The sequence below is a fragment of the Neomonachus schauinslandi genome, chromosome 6 (genome assembly GCF_002201575.2).
Source record: "Neomonachus schauinslandi chromosome 6, ASM220157v2, whole genome shotgun sequence".
NCBI lineage: Eukaryota > Metazoa > Chordata > Mammalia > Carnivora > Phocidae > Neomonachus > Neomonachus schauinslandi.
In genome coordinates this window covers 138274872-138295315 of record NC_058408.1, presented here as the reverse complement: position 1 = coordinate 138295315, position 20444 = coordinate 138274872, and the positions used below count along the sequence as shown (strand labels likewise).

The 20444-nt window shown below is 39.4% G+C and overlaps 1 protein-coding gene across 1 annotated transcript in view; it reads left to right on the top strand.

Annotated features, from left to right (window-relative positions):
• The first annotated feature begins 7831 nt into the window (after nucleotides 1-7831).
• Nucleotides 7832-20444, top strand: part of CCDC186 (coiled-coil domain containing 186) — a 43958-nt gene continuing 31345 nt past the window's right edge. The window contains 2 exon segments of the mRNA XM_021699879.1: nucleotides 7832-8020; nucleotides 17759-18451. Coding sequence (XP_021555554.1) covers nucleotides 17793-18451 — 659 coding nt within the window. The 5' untranslated portion in view covers nucleotides 7832-8020; nucleotides 17759-17792.

Genomic DNA, 20444 nt, shown 5'->3' with positions numbered 1-20444 from the left:
CACATTCAGAAAGAATGGCTACTCAAAGGAAACATTCAGTTTTTTGGGGTTTTTTTTTTTAAATTTATTTAAATTCAATTAATTAACATATAGTGTATTATTAGTTTCAGAGATAGAGCTTAGTGATTCATCAGTTGTATATAACACCCAGTGCTCATTATATCACGTGCCCTCCTTAATGCCCATCACCCAGTTACCCTATCCCTCCAACCTCCTCCCCTCCCGGAACCCTCAGTTTGTTTCCTATGGTTAAGAGTCTCTTATGGTTTGTCTCCCTCTCTGATTTTGTATTATTTTTCCCTCCCTTCTCCCATGCTCCTGTTTTGTTTCTTAAATTCCACATGAGGGAAATCATAATTGTCTTTCTCTGCTTGACTTATTTCACTGAGCGTAATACCCTCTAGTTCCATCCACATCATTGCAAATGGCAAGATTTTTTTGATGGCTGAGTAATAGTCCATTGCATACATATACATTTTCTTTATCCATTCATCTGTCGATGGACATCCGGACTCTTTCCATAGTTTGGCTATTGTGGACATTGCTGCAAACCAAAGAGATAAAGGATCTGTACTCTGGAAACTATAGAATATTCATGAAAGAAACTGAGGGAGACACAAAGAAATGGGAAAACGTTCCATGCTCATGGACTGGAAAAACAAATATTGTTAAAATGTCTATGCTACCCAGAGCAATCTATACATTCATTGCAATCCCTATCAAAATACCATCAACATTTTTCACAGAACTGGAACAAATAATCCTAAAATTTGTATGGAACCAGAAAAGACCCCAAAGAACCAAAGGAATGTTGAAAAAGAAAACCGAAGCTGGAGGCATCACAATCCCAGACTTCAAGCTCTATTAAAAAGCTTTAATCATCAAAACAGTATGGTACTGGCACAAAAACAGACACATCGATCAATGGAACAGAACGGAAAACCCAGAAATGGACCTCAGCTATATGGTCAACTAATCTTTAACAGAGGAAAGAATATCCGATGGAGAAAAGACAGTCTCTTCAAATGGTGTTGGGAAAATTGGACAGCCACACGTAGAATGCAACTGGACCATTTTCTTATACCACACACAAAAATAAACTCAAAATGGATGAAAGACCTAAATGTGAGACAGGAATCTATCAAAATCCTAGAGGAGAACACAGGCAGCAACCTCTTTGACCTTGACAGCAGCAACTTCTTAGGAGACATGTCTCCAAAGGCAAGAGAAACAAAAGCAAAAATCAACTTTGGGACTTCAAGATAAAAATCTTTTGCACAGCAAAGGAAACAGTTGACAAAACCAAAAGACAGCTGACAGAATGGGAGAAGATATTTGCAAATGCTTTATCAGCTAAAGGGCTAGAATCCAAAAATCTATAAAGAACTTATCAAACTCAACACCCAAGGAAACATTCAGTTTTAAAGCCATGGAACTCAATGGTTCAGCAGAACATGAGCTTTAAAGTGGGTCAGACCCAAATCTGAGCAGAGTCTCATCTTCCTCATTTAGCTATGCTATCTCAGGCAAAATCACTTCATCTTTCTTGGATTCAGTTTCTGTAAAATGTTGCCAATCTTAGTAACTTCCTCATAACTCTGAACTGTGATGATTAAATTCAAGAATGTATGTAAACTACTTAGCGCAGTGACCGGTGCTTACTAAGTTCTTCGGAGGCAGCTATTAAACTTTACTTTTAAACCACAAAGAATTTCTTCCTTTCATGTGTAACTACTTTGCACACTGAAATAATCTGAGGATTAAAGCATTCTTTCTTCCTTTATTCCTCCAGGTAAGTAAGGGAGACCGGAGCAGATGAAGTAACTTGCCAACCCCCTCAGCGCAAGGGCCCTTACACAGCTGAGCTGAACATCCAGGTCCGATTCCTAGGCCATGCCACTTCCCATTCAATACCCTGAGGGCTCAACAAGGGAACTAGAAGCAGCTTCTCCTACTCTAGAGGCCAACAGGGCCAACGTATTTATATCAGGGACCCAAGTGCCAAGAAATGCGATTGGCACAGAGCAGACACGCTACAAACATGCAACGTGAACCAGAGCCGCTTTACCCGTACCTAGCCAAAGCCATGGTGCATCCACCTTTCCTACAGAAGGTAGGAAGTGTTAGTGTTGTTTGCACTGCAGCTTTGAGTTAAACAAAAGCACTGACTGAATCCACAAACTAGATTCTTTCAGAGACAAGAGCAAAGAGCTCCTCTATCGGGATGCCAGCGGACGTTCACATTTCGGAGAGTCGTGCCTGGAAGTACTATTTTCCAAACCTACTACAGGGCCCCCCTTTACCCAGGGGCTCAATTCTCACTTCTCTTGCCCCTCCCCCACCACAACCTTCAACCCTAGACCTGCCCTTCCCCAGCCAAGGCTCCAAGGGCTCCTCCACCCTTCCATCCTCTCTCCACTTCCAGGCCCCCGGTGCCCGCTCAACGCCCGACCTCAACGTCCAGCGCCCAACGTCCGGTCGCCAACGACCGAAGCCCCGCAGCCCTCACGCAGTCCCTTTCGCTCCCTGCCACGCGCCTTGGGAACCCTGACCTGGTAAGAGGCAAAAGGGCCGCTGACCCCGACCCGTCTCTGAAGGCTGGCCGTGGTGGCGTCCACTGGTGCCCGGCAGCCTCGCCGCCCAGACGCGCTCTCCGCGTTCACCTCACCTCCAATGGCTAGCTCTGCGCCAGCGCGGCGCCTGCGCAGTCCGCTCCCACGTGCACCCTGCGACGCCCACGCACATCCTCCGCGCGCTGCCTAAGCCGCGCTGTGCCCCGGGGGCGGGGGGCGTCGCTGTGCTCCAGGGTTCCGTGCTCGCAAAGTTTCTCCGCCGAGACTATATAGTTATTCCAGCTGCTTCTAGCAATGTAGCCCTGCGACCTCGGATGGAGTTCAAGCTCAAAGATGCAGACGGTGTCTCGGTAATGGTCACTTCGGTCGCATTAACCACTTAAAGTCTTACAGGGTTTTTCAAATTAATCCGCTAACTCTGCCTGAAAAGTAAATACAGGTGATCACTTTTTCCCTGACTAAGCACACCTGGTTATATGTTGGGGCCGCTCAAATATTTCTAAACCTTTTTTTGGAGGGGACTAGGGACCTTTCAAACAAATTCGGGAGAAAAATGGTACCCCCATGTATTTATCAACTAGTTTCAACGTTGTCAACTCACGGTCAGTCTTGTCTGCATCCGTACCCCCCACACACTTCTCCCATTGTTTGGAAGCAAATTCTGACTTGAATCTTTTTTTCTTTGTAATAGTTTTTTTTTAAGAACAGTTTTAGATAATTGAGAATTGAGAAGATAGTACAGAGTTTCCCAGATTAACCATACCCAGTTTCCCTATTATCCCTATTACATTAGTAGGGTACATTAACTACAATTAAGGAACCAATATCGATACATTATTACCGAAGTCCAGAGTTTATCTAGATTTCCGCAGTTTTTACCTATTGTCCTTTCTCTGAGCCAGAATTCCATTCAGGATACCACATTATTACATTTAGTTGTCATGTCTTCTTAGGCTTTTCTTGGCTGTGGCAGTTTTTCAGACTTTCCCTGTTTTGGTGATCTTGATAGATTCCAGGAGTACTGGTCAGGCATTTTGTAAGATGCCCCGCTGTTGGAGTTTGATGTTTTTCTAATGATAAGACGAGTTAAGGGTTTTGGGAAGGAAGGCTATAGAGGTAAAGTGCCATTTATACAGCACCGTATCAAGTGTACATCCTGTGAAAATGATTCATGACAGTTGACATTTTCCACCTGTAGGGAGCAGGATGGTGTCACTCGTGTCAAGTAGTGATATAATCAGAAAAGAAGCCAAGGATATTGCAGCTAAGACCAAATATCACCAAAACCAGTATAGACTGGGAGTACCAAGGACTATAACCTGTAAGGCCTAGAAGAACTAGGAGCTGATAATCACTAGAGACAAAAGAGGCCTGCAAAGGCACAAGACTGATTAAACTCTTGTAAAAAGAGGATTTCTACAGCAAACTGCCAGACTCTCTAGACACTGACCCTTCCTCATCTGACCACATTAAAAGGCAACTGCTGTGGACTGTGCCTGATTGATCTCTGAACATAATAGAGATCCTCCACTTTTAAAGATTTTTTTTTTTTTTTAATTCATGAGAGACAGAGTGAGAGAGAAAGGCAGAGGGAGAAGCAGGCTCCCAAGGAGCAGGGAGCCCGATGCGGGACTCGATCCCAGGACCCTGAGATCATGACCTGAGCCGAAGGCAGACGCTTAACCATCTGAGCCACCCAGGCGCCCGAGATCCTCCACTTTTAAACATATTAAGCAGTAAGTGCCTAGAGCTGGCCTAGACCTGACCAAGTCCTCATCGTAACTGTGCTCACAGACTGACTTGGTTTGATTCATTAAGTTCTTTTTTTTTTAAATTTTATTTATTTATTTGACAGACACACAGCGAGAGAGGGAACACAAGCAGGGGAAGTGGGAGAGGGAGAAGCAGGCTTCCCGCTGAGCAGGGAGCCAGATGTGGGGCTTGATCCCAGGACCCTGGGATCATGACCTGAGCCAAAGGCAGACACTTAATGACTGAGCCACCCAGGTGCCCCTGATTCATTAAGTTCTTACCCTTATTGTATCTTGTTTGTTGCATAACTTTGTATTGTACTTTGTGTGATGTGTATGAAGCCAAATTAAATGCACAGTGAAATGTCTTTGAGTTTAGAATCCTGAACCTGCTTTCAATTGTATTAACCTTACTTTATGAATGAATAAAGCTGACCTTGCAGAAAGACACAACTCTTGTACACACCTTTATAACATACTCGAGACACCACCACCTGACTAGTGTTCTTCAGGTTTCTAAAGTTACTCTTGTTTTCCCTCCCTTTGCATATTATACACTTTGGAAGAAAGTTATTACACACAGTCTACACCTAAGAAAGAGAAGTTATGCTCCCCCTCCTTAAGGGCCAGATACCGAAATTATTTCAAATTTGTTTACATAGATTTGTCTCTTCTCCATTTATTAATATATTTGATCATATATACTGTATATGTATTATTATGAACTCATGTTTATTTTATACTTTAGGTTATAATCCAACACTACCTCATTTCCTTGCTCAAATTTTTCCAATTTTGGTCATTGGGAGCTCTTTGAGTTGGCTCTTGTTATCCTTTGACATATTTCCATCAATGTGGGGTTGTTTTTATTTTTATTTGGGGGATTTTTTTATCACTTTTACTTTTGGGGATATTATATCTTGTTATCTATACATATTTATGTATCTTTAAAAGATAATAACTTTTAAAAGCAGCACCAAAACTTAACAATTAACAATTTAACATTTTCTTAACTTCTGAATATCATGAAATTAGTGTTTAAAATATCTGGAGTCTCAAATGATTTTTAATAATTGGTATGTTCAAATCAGGCTCCAAACAAGATCCTATATTTGTTTTCAGTGATGTATTTTAAAAAGATATTTCTTTTTTTTTTTAAAGATTTTATTTATTTATTTATTTGAGAGAGAGAGAAACAGCACAAGAGGGGAGAGGGTCAGAGGGAGAAGCAGGCTCCCTGCTGAGCCGGGAGCCCGATGTGGGACTCGATCCCAGGACTCCGGGACCATGACCTGAGCCAAAGGCAGTCGCTTAACCAACTGAGCCACCCAGGCGCCCAAAAAGATATTTCCTTTTAATCCTTTTCTTGTAATTTATAAATTGAAGTAATGGCAGTTTTTCTTAAGTTCAACTGTGAGCATATCCCCTCTGGCAAGTATACTTCACAGGTGGTATTGTGTTCCTCTGTAGCATCACATCAGAAGACACTTAATATCTAGTTGTTTCTTTTTGGAGGATACTAAAATTGATCTAGCAGGTTCAAGTGATGTCAGTCCCATCTACCCATTATAAAGTTTTCCGCGGGCTTTTTGTCTAATGATTCTAGACTCACTGATGATTGTTACCTAAATCCATTATTTCATTAGGGTTTGCAAACTGCTGATAGTCTGTTTTCTGCATTTATTATCTGGAATTCTATAAAGAACTTTCCCACATTGACTATTTGATTGAGCTTCAGTTTGTAACAGGAAAGTTAGGATGCTTGATTCTTTTATCAGTTTTCAGACTGTGATGATTCTTTGGCATCTTCCAAAGGTGACCAGTGATGTTTTAAAAAAATCAACACACATTAATTTTTGACATAGAAGAGTCTCAAATGCTGTTATTATTTTTAATGTTAAATTGTCCTTTGACCAGTGGGCACACTTTTGAATTGTCTCCTGAGTCTTTGACACAACTCCTATTATTTTTCTTCTTTGCTTTCTGATACATATATCTTAGACTTTCTTGCACCTTTCCTGCTCCAGACTTAGAATCAGTCCCTGATTTCCAAGGAGAGTCCAAGTGACTTTTTGTGGGAAATTATATTTAGAAATGATGGGGGATAGGGGTGTGTATTGTGCTGATTGTTATTCCAGGCCTTTTTAGTGGACACTTTTAATGAAAAAAAAAATACCATGAGTTCATACTGATATTTCTAAATTCAAATTTAGAATTGCAGAATTTTTACTTAATTTCTTTGATTTTGTATTTGTATTTCCTTTCTCTAACAATGAAAATCGTGGTATCCAGAAACAATTATTAAATGCTTTAAACTAATATATATATTTCAGAAATAACACTGTGAAGGTTATTACTAACAATATGAGCTGTGAAAAAGGCTTACATTTTTTCCCCCTTGGAAAAATATATCTCACTAGGAAAGTTTGGTCGATTGACTGTTTTAAAGTCAATTTATTACTTCACTGTCAAAAACACTTTAACTGCAAAGTATGTCTCACTGCAGTATTTTCATTTGAGGGAGGTGCCGTATCCTGTTGAAAAGGAAAGAGGAATAAAGTGACATAACGTTGATTATTTTAAGTGATTTCCCCCCCTAGCAGTTAGCGTCAAAGAAGCTTAACAGAACAGGAACAAGCTTTGCTTTACAAACTCTCACGTTGACAACTTGACAGAATTGACTACTTTCACTCATGAGTTGGATGAGTAGGAAGTCCTAAACCAAAGAACATCACTGGACAGCGTAGATTTCAATTCGCAGATTGAAACTTCCCCTTATCTGGACCCGATTAGGCAACTGTATTCAACACACTTTTTCCTCCAATACACTTTTTGTTGCTAATTATTGAGTAGCTCCTGCATGTCAATCCCCACAATGCGAACCGGGACACCCAGCCGGGAGAGGACACTTCCCGCGCTCAAGGCGCTCACAGCCTGGTGCCAGGGACGAACGCACGAACAGTTTATTATTAAACAATGGCAGTGTGTGCCAGGTTGAAGATACGAACGCGGTGTTATGGAAACCCCCAGAATCTCTCCCAGGGTTGAATTGTCAGAGGGACAGGTAGGCTCCTACTGCTAATTCCGCCTACGTCAGGTGCAAGGTTTGCGCATCAGAGCTGGGAAGTCACAATTTCGAATTCTTTTATTGCTTTATACCCCTGACTAATATGAGAAGAGTCAAAGAGTGAGGTGGGTTTATACCCAATGAGAACGTCCTACAGAAAGAACAGGCTTAGGGTGGGAGTGGCGTGAGAGACAGGACGGGACTAGCAGGATTGCTGGCTAGCCGACTCAGTCGAGGCGTAGGTGCCCAGCGAATGTGAGCGCCCGGCTGGGCCCTACGGGGGCAGGAGGCGGTGCGGCCCCGGCCCCGCCCACCGCAGACAGGTTACACTGGCTCCAAGGTGCGTCGCGTCACACCGCCCGCGCCTCGCTGATTGGCTCCTCCAGGGAGCCCCACCCCCTCAGCTGTAGTGGGGCCGGATTCAGCGTCGCCGCCATCTTTGTTGATGTGTCAGCTCCGCGGGGGTTTGGGGAAGCCGTGGCGGAGGGAGCGTGGTGTCGGGCTTGTCCCTGGTCGCTGTTCCCCCCCCCACCTCCTGGTCTGCTGGACCCCGCTATGGAGAAATTAGGCCCTGAGCCGTAGCTTCAGCGGCCTCGTTAGGGGTGCGGCCTGAAGCTCGGAGAAGTGGGGTGAGTGCTTGACGGGCGCCCGGAGCCGACCGCAGTCGCGGTGGCGGCGCGGAGGGACTGCCCACCTCCCCCGCGGTTCTGCAGGTCCTGGGTCGGCTCTCCGCCTGGCCTCTCTCGCGGGCAGTGGAGGCCGGCGAGCGCTGGGGGACGGAGTTAGGAATCCCTCCCTCTCCCTGCCTTGTTCCCTGGGTCCCGGGCCGACTGGAGAGGAGGCGGCCGAGGGATCTGCGGGGATCGGGGGCCGCGCCTCCGGAGCGGTGCTTGGAGAGCAGCTTAATTTGGGCCGATTGCCTGATCTCCCAGCGCGAACTGCAGCTAAGTCCCACTTGCTCGGCTATTTTTCACTCAGTTGCCTATTTCTCTTTCCGTTTTCAAGTTGACTGTTTTATGTTTACTGTTGTGGCGACTTTTTGCCGTCTTACCAACTCTTCCGTTACTGTGATTTTAAGTAACTTAAAGATGGTTCTTTGGGATTTTGGTTTTGAGAGATACTATTATTGGTTTTTATGTTGCCTTTTTTCCAAGGGCGTCAGGCATTTGATAAACCTTGGCTGGTAAGGATATTTCAAATTTGTGTCAATCAAACTTGTAACATGGGAAAGCCTCTTTTACGTTTCCCCCAGCAGCAAGACTGGGGATAGCGCAGGTGTAATTAATGCTTAGCTGTTAGCAATTTAACAACTGTAGCTAATATTCACATCTTCGTTTTGTTTAAAAAGGCCTGAATTTAGAGTCGGAGCATCTGGATTAGAATCTGCCTCTTTCACTTGATAGTTTTGTTACCTGTGAGGATTAGTATAGTAAAAATAATGGTGTATATAGTGCCAGGCATTTGGCAGTTTTCTTCGTGTGTGTGTTTGTGTTGTTCCTTGACGCCTAGCGTTTTTACTTCTTCCTAAATGATAGGCTGGAAGTTTTTGTAAGAAAAGTGTGCAGTAAGTCAGTGGAACAGTATTTCAAAAGGTGTGCTGGTAGTCATTAAAAAAAAAAGATTTAGTGTGTAGGTATGCAAATTGTGGGTGTAGCCTTCCTAACTACAAACTACACCTTCATATTTGCGGAGTTCATCTTGTGGGAAAGATTAAAGTTCAAGAGACATTCACGGTGAAACTGAACTATCTCCTTGTGAATAAAGTCTCTTCTCTGTACAGCTAGTTTTCAAATTTTATTCATCATTGCAAAAATAGAAAAGTGATGATTGGCCTCTTAATTTTATTTAAAATCAGTAAAGGTATTGAGTAGTTCACAAATCTTACAAAGAATTAAAACTCCTTTTTGCATTGTAGTAGGCAAACATATACTCAAGAATACCTGGAAATGCCTGGCTTGTGTTTATGTCTGTGTTTTTCCCTGGAAATGCATGGATTGTTTTTATGTTGATGTTATTATTTTTGAAACCTTGTCAAATTCAGAATACCAGCATATAAACCTAGAGATTTCTTTAAACAGTGAAGGTTCCAGAGGATGTCATTGGTATTTCAGAGTCTTACTGCTAACCTGAAAGGAGTGGTATAGCACAGTAACTACTCTGTGATCTTTTAGTTCCTTCACCCGTAAATGCAAGAGTTGTCCTTTAGTACTATTCAATGATAGCATAGCTGATGGCAATTTCTTAGTATATTCAGTTTAAAAACGTCTATTTACATCTATATGCTGACATCAGCAAGTGGGGTAAAACAGTACAGAATACTCTTAATGAAGAGATTAATAGGTCAAAGCAGCCTCTTTTAGAAATTAGAAAAATCATCTTTCCCTTTGAAGAATGACTAGTAATCTGTATTAGTTTTCCAAATTCATCTAACAATTTCATGTGAAAGAATCCTTGACCTCAAGTTCTGCTTTTTTTCTTTCAATAAAATTTAGGTTTTTCTTTTATCCCTTATTTCTGGCTTTAAATAATAAAGCCAAGGGGCACCTGGGTGGCTAAGTCAGCTAAGTGTCTGATTTATGCTAGGACATGATCTCAGGGTCCTGAGATTAAGGCAGCCTGGAGGTCACTACTCAGGCAGGACTCTGCTTCTCCCTCTTCCTCTCCATCTGCCCCTCCCCCAGCTTGTGCTCATGCTCTCTCAAATAAATAAAATCTTTAAAAAAATAAAGCTGATTCTTGAATTTCTCAAACATTCACTAGGCTTAGGGTATTGTAAATGTTATATTTAGTGTTTCAGGGCAACAGTAGGAGGATAGATCATTTAAATTTACAAATAACCCTCTAATCTTATATTTTTTCAGACTTCTTGAACTTTTTTAGCTACTGATATTTAAAAAATCTATTTGGACTAAGTAAACAAAAGGAAAAATATTGACATGAAGGGACAATAGACACAAAGTCAAAATTAAACCCACCAAAGAAAGTATTGATTGGATTGTGAGTATATTTGTCATTAGACATGAACTGATAGTCTGCTGTAGGGATGATTATGTAGTAAGTACTAATGAATAATGTTTTTGGTAAACTGTATCATACCATATTAACTGAACGCAGGCCAAAGGTAAGGTTTCAAAATTTAAACATTAACCAGAACCCCTTAATAGAAGGCAGACTTACAACTTACCTTTAATTTTTTTATTAGTCTTCCTTTTTGAAAAGGAAACTATAGGTCAATCTTTTTTTTTTCTTTTAATTTTCAGATTTGGGAAAATATTAGACAAAAATACTTTTTGTATTTCCTGAGACTCATTAAAGTTTATATAGTGAGTGCTCTACAGATAGCTTCAAAATAAGATTTTTGTATTAATAACTTTTTGCTTTAAAACTTAATAGAGTTATAAAATTGCATTGTCTAAGAGTAAACTGATAATATGACAGATAACTTGATAATGTGATAGATGGTATGGCCACTTACCTCTTTTTCCTGGAATCCTGATGGGCCATAATTTCTCTTTCTCTTGTTATCCTGTCACAGGATTTGGTACTATTTGGGGAGGGACTCCTGCTGCATCTGTTGCCCTGAGGTTTTTTTTTTTTTTTTACGATTGATTGGTTAATTGATTATTAGGAGAGAGAGCACGAGGGAGCAAGCAAGCAAGCACAGGAATGTGAGGGGCAAAGGGAGTGGGGGAGAGAATCTCAAGCCGATTCCAGCACTGAGTGTGGAGCCCCATGCAGGGCTTGATCTCAGGACTCTGAGATTACAACCTGAGCTGAAACCAAGAGCCACTCAACCAACGGCACCACCCAGGCACCCCTTGAGTCTGTCTTTCTGACATCTCTTTTTGTAATGTAATGCACATAACTGTAAAAATTACTCTGCCCTGAGTCTTAGGTGCAAAGCTAAACAAACCCCCACAGGGGTAATTGACCTTGGCTTCATACTCTTTTAACTGGTAGGATAAAGGCAACTTTTAAAATCTAGTGGTATGTTTCACAAAAAGGAAACTCATTAAGGTTAAATTTTACCTACAAACTTAATTAGAATGTGAGTACCATACAAAATATTTCTCCCTTTTGATAGAATTTAGAGTTCTTTGAAATTGCTAGCTTAGTCTTTTTTTTAGTTTTTAATCTGATTTGCATAAATTCACCTGTTAACTTCAGTGTCTGGTATTTTCATCATGTGAAACAAAGTTTTCATGTTTTTTTTTTTTTAAGATTTTATTTGACAGAGAGACACAGCGAGAGAGAGGGAACACAAGCAGGGGGAGTGGGAGAGGGAGAAGCAGGCCTCCTGTGGAGCAGGGATCCCAATGCGGGGCTCGATCCCAGGACCCTGGGATCATGACCTGAGCCAAAGGCAAATGCTTAACGACTGAGCCAACCAGGCGTCCCAGTTTTCATGTTTCTTACACAGGTTCCTTTCTATTAGTTTAAAACTATGTTTAAAAACTTTATCCAGGAATGTGTTTGTATTTTAAAGCTAACCTCCATCAAAAATCACTTACTTGGGATTGTGATCAGATTATGTTGGACTATGGATGCATTTTTGATGTAATTTATTGCTTCTGATTTTAATTGCCATATCAGAACCTTGTTAGAACTGGTCAGATAAATTATTCTTTTGTTCATGCTGCTTTTAAAGTTTATTTGGGGAATATGTGAAAAACCTTTTTAATGTGCTTGGCCTACAAAGGACAGTTAACCATTATAGTGAAGAACAGGAGTGCTCTCACAGACTCAACTTGCTTGTCTTAGTGGACATGATTTTAAGAAATATACAGGTGGTGTTTGAGATTCATATGGTATAGTTTGTAACTTAAAAATTTGTTGTTTGTTGTAAATAATATTTATGCTGAACTGAGCCAGATTTTTCTGTTGGATTTAAAACATTTATGTGTATCTTACATAGCTTCAGGGGGAACACAGACAGATGTTCATATTAAAATGCTGTAAACACAAAGAGTAAAAGATTTAAGATGGAGCTTTTTTTTTTTTTTTTTTAACATAGAGCTTTTATATATATTGGTCCACTATACCCGAACGTAAACTCCCTAACGGATGCGTGTTTTCTCTACTGTTGTGTTCCCAACGCATAGAACAGTGCCTGCACATAATATGAGCAGTACATGTTTGGTGTATTAATTAATAGTTCAGAAATGTATTTGTAACTTGGTACTTTTCTATGAGGCTTGTTTGTTTGATAACCTGTTGCCAAATATCTGTGGATTGGATTCATTTGTATTTGCAGTTTATTGAGTAAGCCTGTTTTTTTTTATTGTTTATACTGCTAATTACTAAGAAAAAAGGTAATTGTACTAAAAGCTGTTAAAGACAGTGTTTTTATTTGTAAGGCTCTTAATATGGAAATAATTTGGTAGAAATATGAGTTCTTGCATTAAGAAATAAAACAGAGGAGGATAATGATTGGCTTTAAGGCAAATAAAAAATGTTTCTTGACCAGTTGCCTACAGCTGATGAGCTCCAGTAAGAGCGAAACCAGTTCTCACTTCTCTGATACTGAAGTGTGAATTGGTCCTGTAGTACTGTGTCAGAAACAACTCTGAAAAAAAGTGCTTAAACTGAGAGGAATTTTGTGACTGTTAAGTTTTAAATATAGTATTTTCCTCTAATGAGTAAGAGTTGCTAAAAAGTCAAATAACCTGTATTTTTTTTAACCTCAAAAAAGGAATTGATGTAATCTGTATCTTTATATGTGAGTATGGATTTGATTTGTATAAGCTTCTTTTTAAAACAATCTTGTAAACAAATGTCTAGTTTTATATCCTGTCCCTTTAAACTACTCTTAGGCTATTGGATCCTCAGTAATTTTGATGACAACTCCTGTCCCCCAGAGAAAAAACTTGGACACAACCAGACTGGCCCACATCTGTATGGCCAGCTGGAGGCCCACAAGAGGACTCAGCTCACTGTTTTTTTTCCCCCTCTTTTTACCTGGTTAATTATGGATATAATCAAACTCATTGTGGTGCCTCTCCGCCCCCCCCCCCCCAGTCTTTTGCAGTTACTTAATCTTTGATGATGACTTTGTTGCATATATACACATAGATTTTCCTTAACCCATCTCCTTTTCCTTTTGTGTCCAACTAGTATTCATTTGAGCATCAGAAAACTCAGTTTGCAAGCTAAGTGGTTACCAGATGTCAATTTATGTGAAGACTTTTTCAAAGGTCAGGGGCATATTACTGATCAACAGTATAGAAAGTACTTGTCTTTTGAAGTTAAACTTAGTTTTCTTTAATTTACAAAAGGATAATATATAAAACAGTCTAAGCTGAGGTAATCATAAACACGGGCTTATTGTTTTTTTTTTTTTTTTTAACCTAGACGAATATTCAGAATGAGACAAGCTTTTATTGTTCTGCACATTACAAGTCTCAGATCATTGTAAACCCAGTGGACCCCACCCTCATTGAGAACTGAAAAGCATTTAATATTTGCAAGAATGAATGCAAATGTAGTAGAGAATATATTTGTTGATTTATTATCATTATTGCTGGAGATTTAAGAGGTTTGATTCAGTTCAGAGTGATGTTCCCCCTTGCCAGTACAGAGGTCATTTAAAAGACTGTTCAGAAGTGTCACAGGGAAGGCTGTGACTGTGTGCTTAATGAGTGTAAATGCAGTATGTTTTCATTTACATGAGAGTATTTTTGTACTTACAATGAGAAAATTTGGAGGAAGATGAGGTGTTAAAATTGGACCTTTAAGTATAATTAGGCTTTGGATAGACTGAAGAGAAGGACATTCTAGATGGGAGCAAAGCCATGGAAATGTTAATGTGCAGATTGGAGGAATCTTGAGTAGACTGGTCAGGGACTGGCAGATTATAGCAAAGTCCTAGGATTTTAGGAATGTGTTGAGAGAGAAGACTGGGAAAGTAGTATGATTGGTTTACTGAGGAATTGCAACTCTGAAGTGTAAACATAAAATGGTTTTAGTTTTTCCTTATTGGGTCTCCCATCGTACTGTGTAAAACGCCCCCATCCTTTCCACTTCCCTCTGAAATATAGTCCCCTAATAATGTACTAATTAGATGTCATATCTTTCTGCCACTTTTGATTACTAGAGAAAACTTATTCCAGAAATTAAGACAGGTTTCAATCATTTAAAAAAAAAACAAGCAACAAAAAACATTAATCACAAACTCCTTGTTCTACCTGAAGAAAGGTTGAAAGTGTTAATTCCCAGCTGCTTGGATTAAAGAAGAGGTAATTTGGCTCTAAAATATGTCCTTTCTTTTTTTCTCTAGCTAGCCCTTTTGGAGTTGGGGGAAGAAGACCAGCCAGTGGAAGCAGAATTCTTATTACAGGAACCTCTAAAGAGGGAAGAGATAGCCCTGGCCTCAGTCTGATTCGTGTGGTTGCATTTGGTGGAGGTCTCTGTGGAGGTAGTGTGTGGATTTTTTAGGGGCAGTGTTGTAGCTCCCTGGTCCCCTGTGCTATCGAGGACCAGCCCACTTCATAGGGCATCTCCTGTTCCCTCTTGGCAGAGCCATAGTAGTACACACTTCAACCCCTTCTCTGAATTGGGTGACACTTGACCTGGTGCTGTCTCAAGTCACTTGCTCATATCATGGAGTAAGATTGAGAAACCAACATTTTAAGTGTTACAGGTATGAAGTGATTACACCTGGATTGGGTTACAGGTAGGGGACAGTGGCAGTAGAAAGGAGGGTATAATTGGAGACATGAAATTGGTAAAAGAATATGAGGGCAAAGGAAGGAAGGAGTCATGACTAAGAAAAATAATACCATTGGAGCGCCTGGGTGGCTCAGTCGGTTAAGCATCTGCCTTCGGCTCAGGTCATGATCCCAGGGTCCTGGGATCAACCCCACGTCGGGCTCTTTTGCTCAGTGGGGAGCCTGCTTCTCCCTTTCCCTCTGTCTACCACTCTGCCCCACTTGTGCTCTCTCTGTCAAGTAAATAAATAAAATCTTAAAAAAAAAAAAATGATACCATTGACAGAAATAGAAAGGATTCACTGGGAGTGCTCAATTATAGGAGCTATGATTTGCTTTGGGATTTATGCCATTTTGAGTTTGAGGTTATCGTGGAACATCCATTCAAAATGTCTGTATTCAGGTGAAGATTTTCATATGGACATAGAGTGAAGGCAAGCAGGTAATTTGTTATCTGTAACTCAAGAACACAAGACTGAAAGTAACTAATGTGGATATCAGGAGTTGTTGGTTCAAATTATCAAAGTGGTTGAATTCTAGGAGGGAAAATAAAGTTGAAGAGTGAATTGTGGAGAATATGAAAGCTGGATAAAAAGATAATTCTTTACAATTGATGCTTTTCTCTTGACAAAGCATGGCACACATTCTCTAATGATAGTTTCTTCTTACTTGCTTTATGCTGGAGAGTCATAATCCCTTTATATATTCTCATTTAAATAGATTATCTATTTTGGTCTGTTGCTATTAACATTGGTTATGATGTTTAAAACCATTTTTAGATTTCTAAATTAAGATTTCAAATTCAACACATTCACAAGTTGTATCTTAAAGTGACTTACTTTAGGGAGAACTATATAATCTAATACCCCTATCTGAGAATTACTTTACTTTGTCCTTGATTTTGGGATACAGTGTGCTTATGAGGCCTTTTATTAACTTCATTAATTTGTATTGTCTAAACCAAGCCTTTAATACTAGTAGGGGCTTTGTCTTGTATATAACATAACATATGCAGCAAGATAATGATAATTTCCTTTTTTTTTTTTTAAAGATTTTATTTATTTGAGAGAGAGAATGAGAGAGAGAACACGAGATGGGGGAGGGTCAGAGGGAGAAGCAGGTTCCCCGCTGAGCAGGGAGCCCGATGCGGGGCTCAATCCTGGGACTCCAGGATCATGACCTGAGCTGAAGGCAGTCGCTTAAGCAACTGAGCTACCCAGGCGCCCTGATAATGATAATTTCTATTTGGTTGTTTGGAAATATGTTATATAGATAGTAATTTGTAGTGTTAAGGTCAATGTCTATACTAGTTGATGGCCCAAAGGGAGAGAAAGCAGAGGAGGAAGTCTATATACTTCCTTTCTTAGAATTATTCTTCCCCATTTTCTGCATTCCTAGAATAATGTTCCTCAAATACTAGTTTTATCCTACCACTTCTGTACTTTAATTCAATACCCGAGAATCTACTGTGTGCTAGAAACTATAGTATAATAAAGTATACAAGTCTATCATGATTTATTGTCATAAAATTCACTTCTGCATATCATTCTGAGGATTCTGACAGTCTTCTCTTACCCTTTTTCACCCCCCCCCCCAGCCAGGACTTTTATCACAGACCAATAAAAACATCTATCTTTCTATTCAAAAATTTTATATTTGTTTTATTTTCCATAAGTACACCTTCCATCTGAAATTATTTCTTTTCTAGTTTGTCAAAGCTCTGATTTGCCCCCTTTTTTATCCAACCTTATATGACACTGATAACTCATCAACCCTATAGGTGCTTTGTTGATGTGTGATGAAGATGACAAGTCTTTTTCATCAAGATTGCTGGAATATTTTATATTTATCTGTCTTAGGATAATTTTTGAAGTTGACTAATTTTCAGAAAATAGCTAAAATAGCAACCATCATAATAAACAGCATAAAAATGTATTCTAGTTGTTGAATTAATCAGTGTTTCCTTTATGAGCTGGGCAGTGCATATGGGCTCCATTTGAGTTGCACTGAACATTGTTTATTCTTGATGAGAATGTTTGGAGATACCATGGTACTTCTTGGATTTTTGCCTGGATGGAAAACAAATTCGTGTCAGGGATCTTTAACACCCAGACTTATTTTAGCTCAGCTTTAGGTGCCTGGGCTATAGATAGTTGTGTTTTTTTATTTAGTTTTCCTTCTTAGTAAATTTTTATCATCATTAATGTGTTTTATAATCTTTCTCTTCTAGTGTTTCCACTGCTATCTTATTTCCCCAATATTTTCTTATAGATTCTTGAAATGGTCTTTTCCCCCTCATGGACTGAAGAATTCTAAACAGTTGAATTCTAACAACTTAAACTGTAGATATTTCATACCCAACATCTTATGGGGGTGACTAAGGAATGCCAAACTGCAGCTGAAGTGAAGTTGTGTGAATGAATTAAAGGAGGAAAGAGTAGGACTTTGTAGGACCCTACTGATAGCAGCACACTTGGATTGTCTGTCCTATTTGGTTTTTGTTCTCCCCCACCCCCCGCCAAAGAAAGTCTTTTAAAAGAGTTACTAGTGGTAAAATTTGTGGCCTCAGTTATTCCACATCATGGAGTTTGTGCAAATACATATGAGGTCTTGGTTTAAAAAACTTTATTTTTTTAAATTTTGATGTTTTGACTTTTTTAGATGTAAAACGAAGATCAGGAACAGATTTGAAGAAATGCAGAGTGAAGTGGTGTCAATCAGCATGTCAGAGACAGAGAATATAGCTTCCATTTCCTCTGATAAAAATATTGGGAAAATATTTGAATTAAAGGAAGACTTCTGCAACTCGTTTTCTGTTGATGAAAGCAGCAGCTTAGAAAATGAGTCTAAACTGTCGTCATTAAACTTTGATAAAACGTCATGTCAGCCTAATGAACATAATCAAATTGAAGCACAGGAAAATTGTATTCAGGATCATGGTGGAGGTGAGGATTCTTGTGCTAAAGCAGACATATGCCCAGAAAATTCTGAACAAGTAGGTAATTTTCCTGGTGGAGATTTGACAAAGCAAATTTCAAAAACAAATGAAACGGAACAGACAGTAACACAAATATTGGCGGAATTAAGGTCATCTACATTTACAGAAGCAGCGAATCAAAAGACTTATTCAGAAAGTCCCTACGATACAGACTGCACCAAAAAACTTATTTCAAAAATAAAGAACGTTTCAGCGTCAGAGGATTTGTTGGAAGAAATCGAATCTGAGCTCTTATCTACGGAGTTTGTGGAAGAACACCGAGTACCAAATGGAATGAATAAGGGAGAACATGCATTAGTTATGTTTGAAAAGTGTGTACAAGAGAAGTATTTACAGCAAGAGCACACCATAAAGAAGTAAGTTTTTAATTTTTTGGGGTTTTCTCCCCCTGCCGGGATTAAAGATTGAATTCTTAAAAGAAAGGTATCATCTTGTCCATTCTTTTTTTTTTTTTTTTTTTTTTTTTTGAGAGAGAGCATGAGAGGGGGGAGGGTCAGAGGGAGAAGCAGACTCCCTGCCGAGCAGGGAGCCCGATGCGGGACTTGATCCTGGGACTCCAGGATCATGACCTGAGCCGAAGGCAGTCGCTTAACCAACAGCCACCCAGGCGCCCCTCATCTTGTCCATTCTTAATTCCACAATAGACATGCCTGTTGTAGTTGATCAACAAATAATGTATTTACTGAATAATTGAGCAAATGTCAAGTTTGTCTAGTTATTTAATATATGCCTAAAAGAATAAATACTAATGTGAGTTCATTAAAGATCTAGAAATATTTATAAAGACAACTCAAGTTTTTCAGTTTTGAAAGAATGTAGAGCATAATATTGTCAAAACTATAAGAAATTCAAAAGAAAATGAGAAGTCTTAAAATTCAAAAAGATTTTCTTAAAATTTCCATTGTAAATTCATTGGTTTTAAAAATTAAAATTTAGAGAAGAGTTGGTTATCAGTAATTAACACATTTTTAGACTTCCCTTGGATTTTTGAAGTTAATTTCTATATTAATGATAGTTTTATTTTATCCTTTTCTAATGGTGTTATATCATCCTGTATTTTTATTCTAGATTTTTATATCTAAGTGTTGCAAATGTTTAGGTAGTCTTTTTTTTCTTTTAAGATTTTATTTATTATTAGAGCTTGAGCAGGGAGGAGAGGGAGAAACAGGCTCCCCGCTGAGCAGGGAGCAGATCCTACGACCCCAGGATCATGACCTGAGCCAAAGGCAGACATTTAACTGAGCCACCCAGGTGCCCCTGGGTAGTTTTTTATAACGTTTAAGAAAGGAAAATAAAACATGCTAGCCTTCACTAAAATACAGATTGATTCTCTTTTTTTTAAATGATACTTAAAAAAAAATTTGGAATGGGAGGTATGTATGTAGAGAAAGCGGAGGAGGAAGTCTCTATACTAGAGGAGGGTGACAGAAGAAAATATACCATAATCCAACTATTGCTAGATATGTAACTGGCTTTTTTTTTTTTTTAAGATTTATTTGAGACAGAGAGAGATAGAGAGCACAAGCAGGGGGAGAGGCAGGCAGAGGGAGAGGGAGAAGCAGGCTCGTCGTTGAGCAGGGAGCCCGATGCGGGACCCCATCGCAGGACCCTGGGATCATGACGTGAGCCAAAGATAGTTGCTTAACCAACTGAGCCACCTAGGCGCCCCTGTAACTGGCTTTTAATGATCTCCTTGCTTCTACTGTTTACTCTTCTAGATTTTCTTACTCAGTGAATCAGTCTTCCCCAAACCAGCTTACCCTTCATTGGTTTATCCAGTGAACTTTAATCTCTTAAGCATCCAGAACTCTTCCTTTTTTCTATTTTTTGTTTTTATTTTAGATTGTGACAAAATACACATAAAATTTACCATCTTAACTGTTTTTAAGTGTACAGTTCAGTAGTGTTAGGTTTATTCACATTGTTGTGCAACCAATCTGCATAGCTTTTTCATCTTGCAAATCTGAAACTCCCTACCCATTAAACAACTACCTATTCCCCTGCCATCAGCCCCTGACAACCACTGTTTTACTTTCTTTTTCTAGAGTTTCCTCTTGTTACTTTATATAAAGTGCAATCATAGTATTTGTCTTTTTGCAACTGGTTTATTTCACTTAGCAGATGTCCTCAAGGGTTATCCATGTTGTAGCATCTATCAGAAATGCCTTTTTAAGGGTGAATAACATTTTATTGTATGTATATACCATATTTTGCTTTTCCATTCATCTGTCAATGGACGTTTGGGTTGCTTCCACATTTTGACTATTAATAATACTGTGAACATGAGTGTACAAATATCTCTTGAGACTCAAAGCCCTTAATACTACTCCAAAATTAATGGCTGCTACT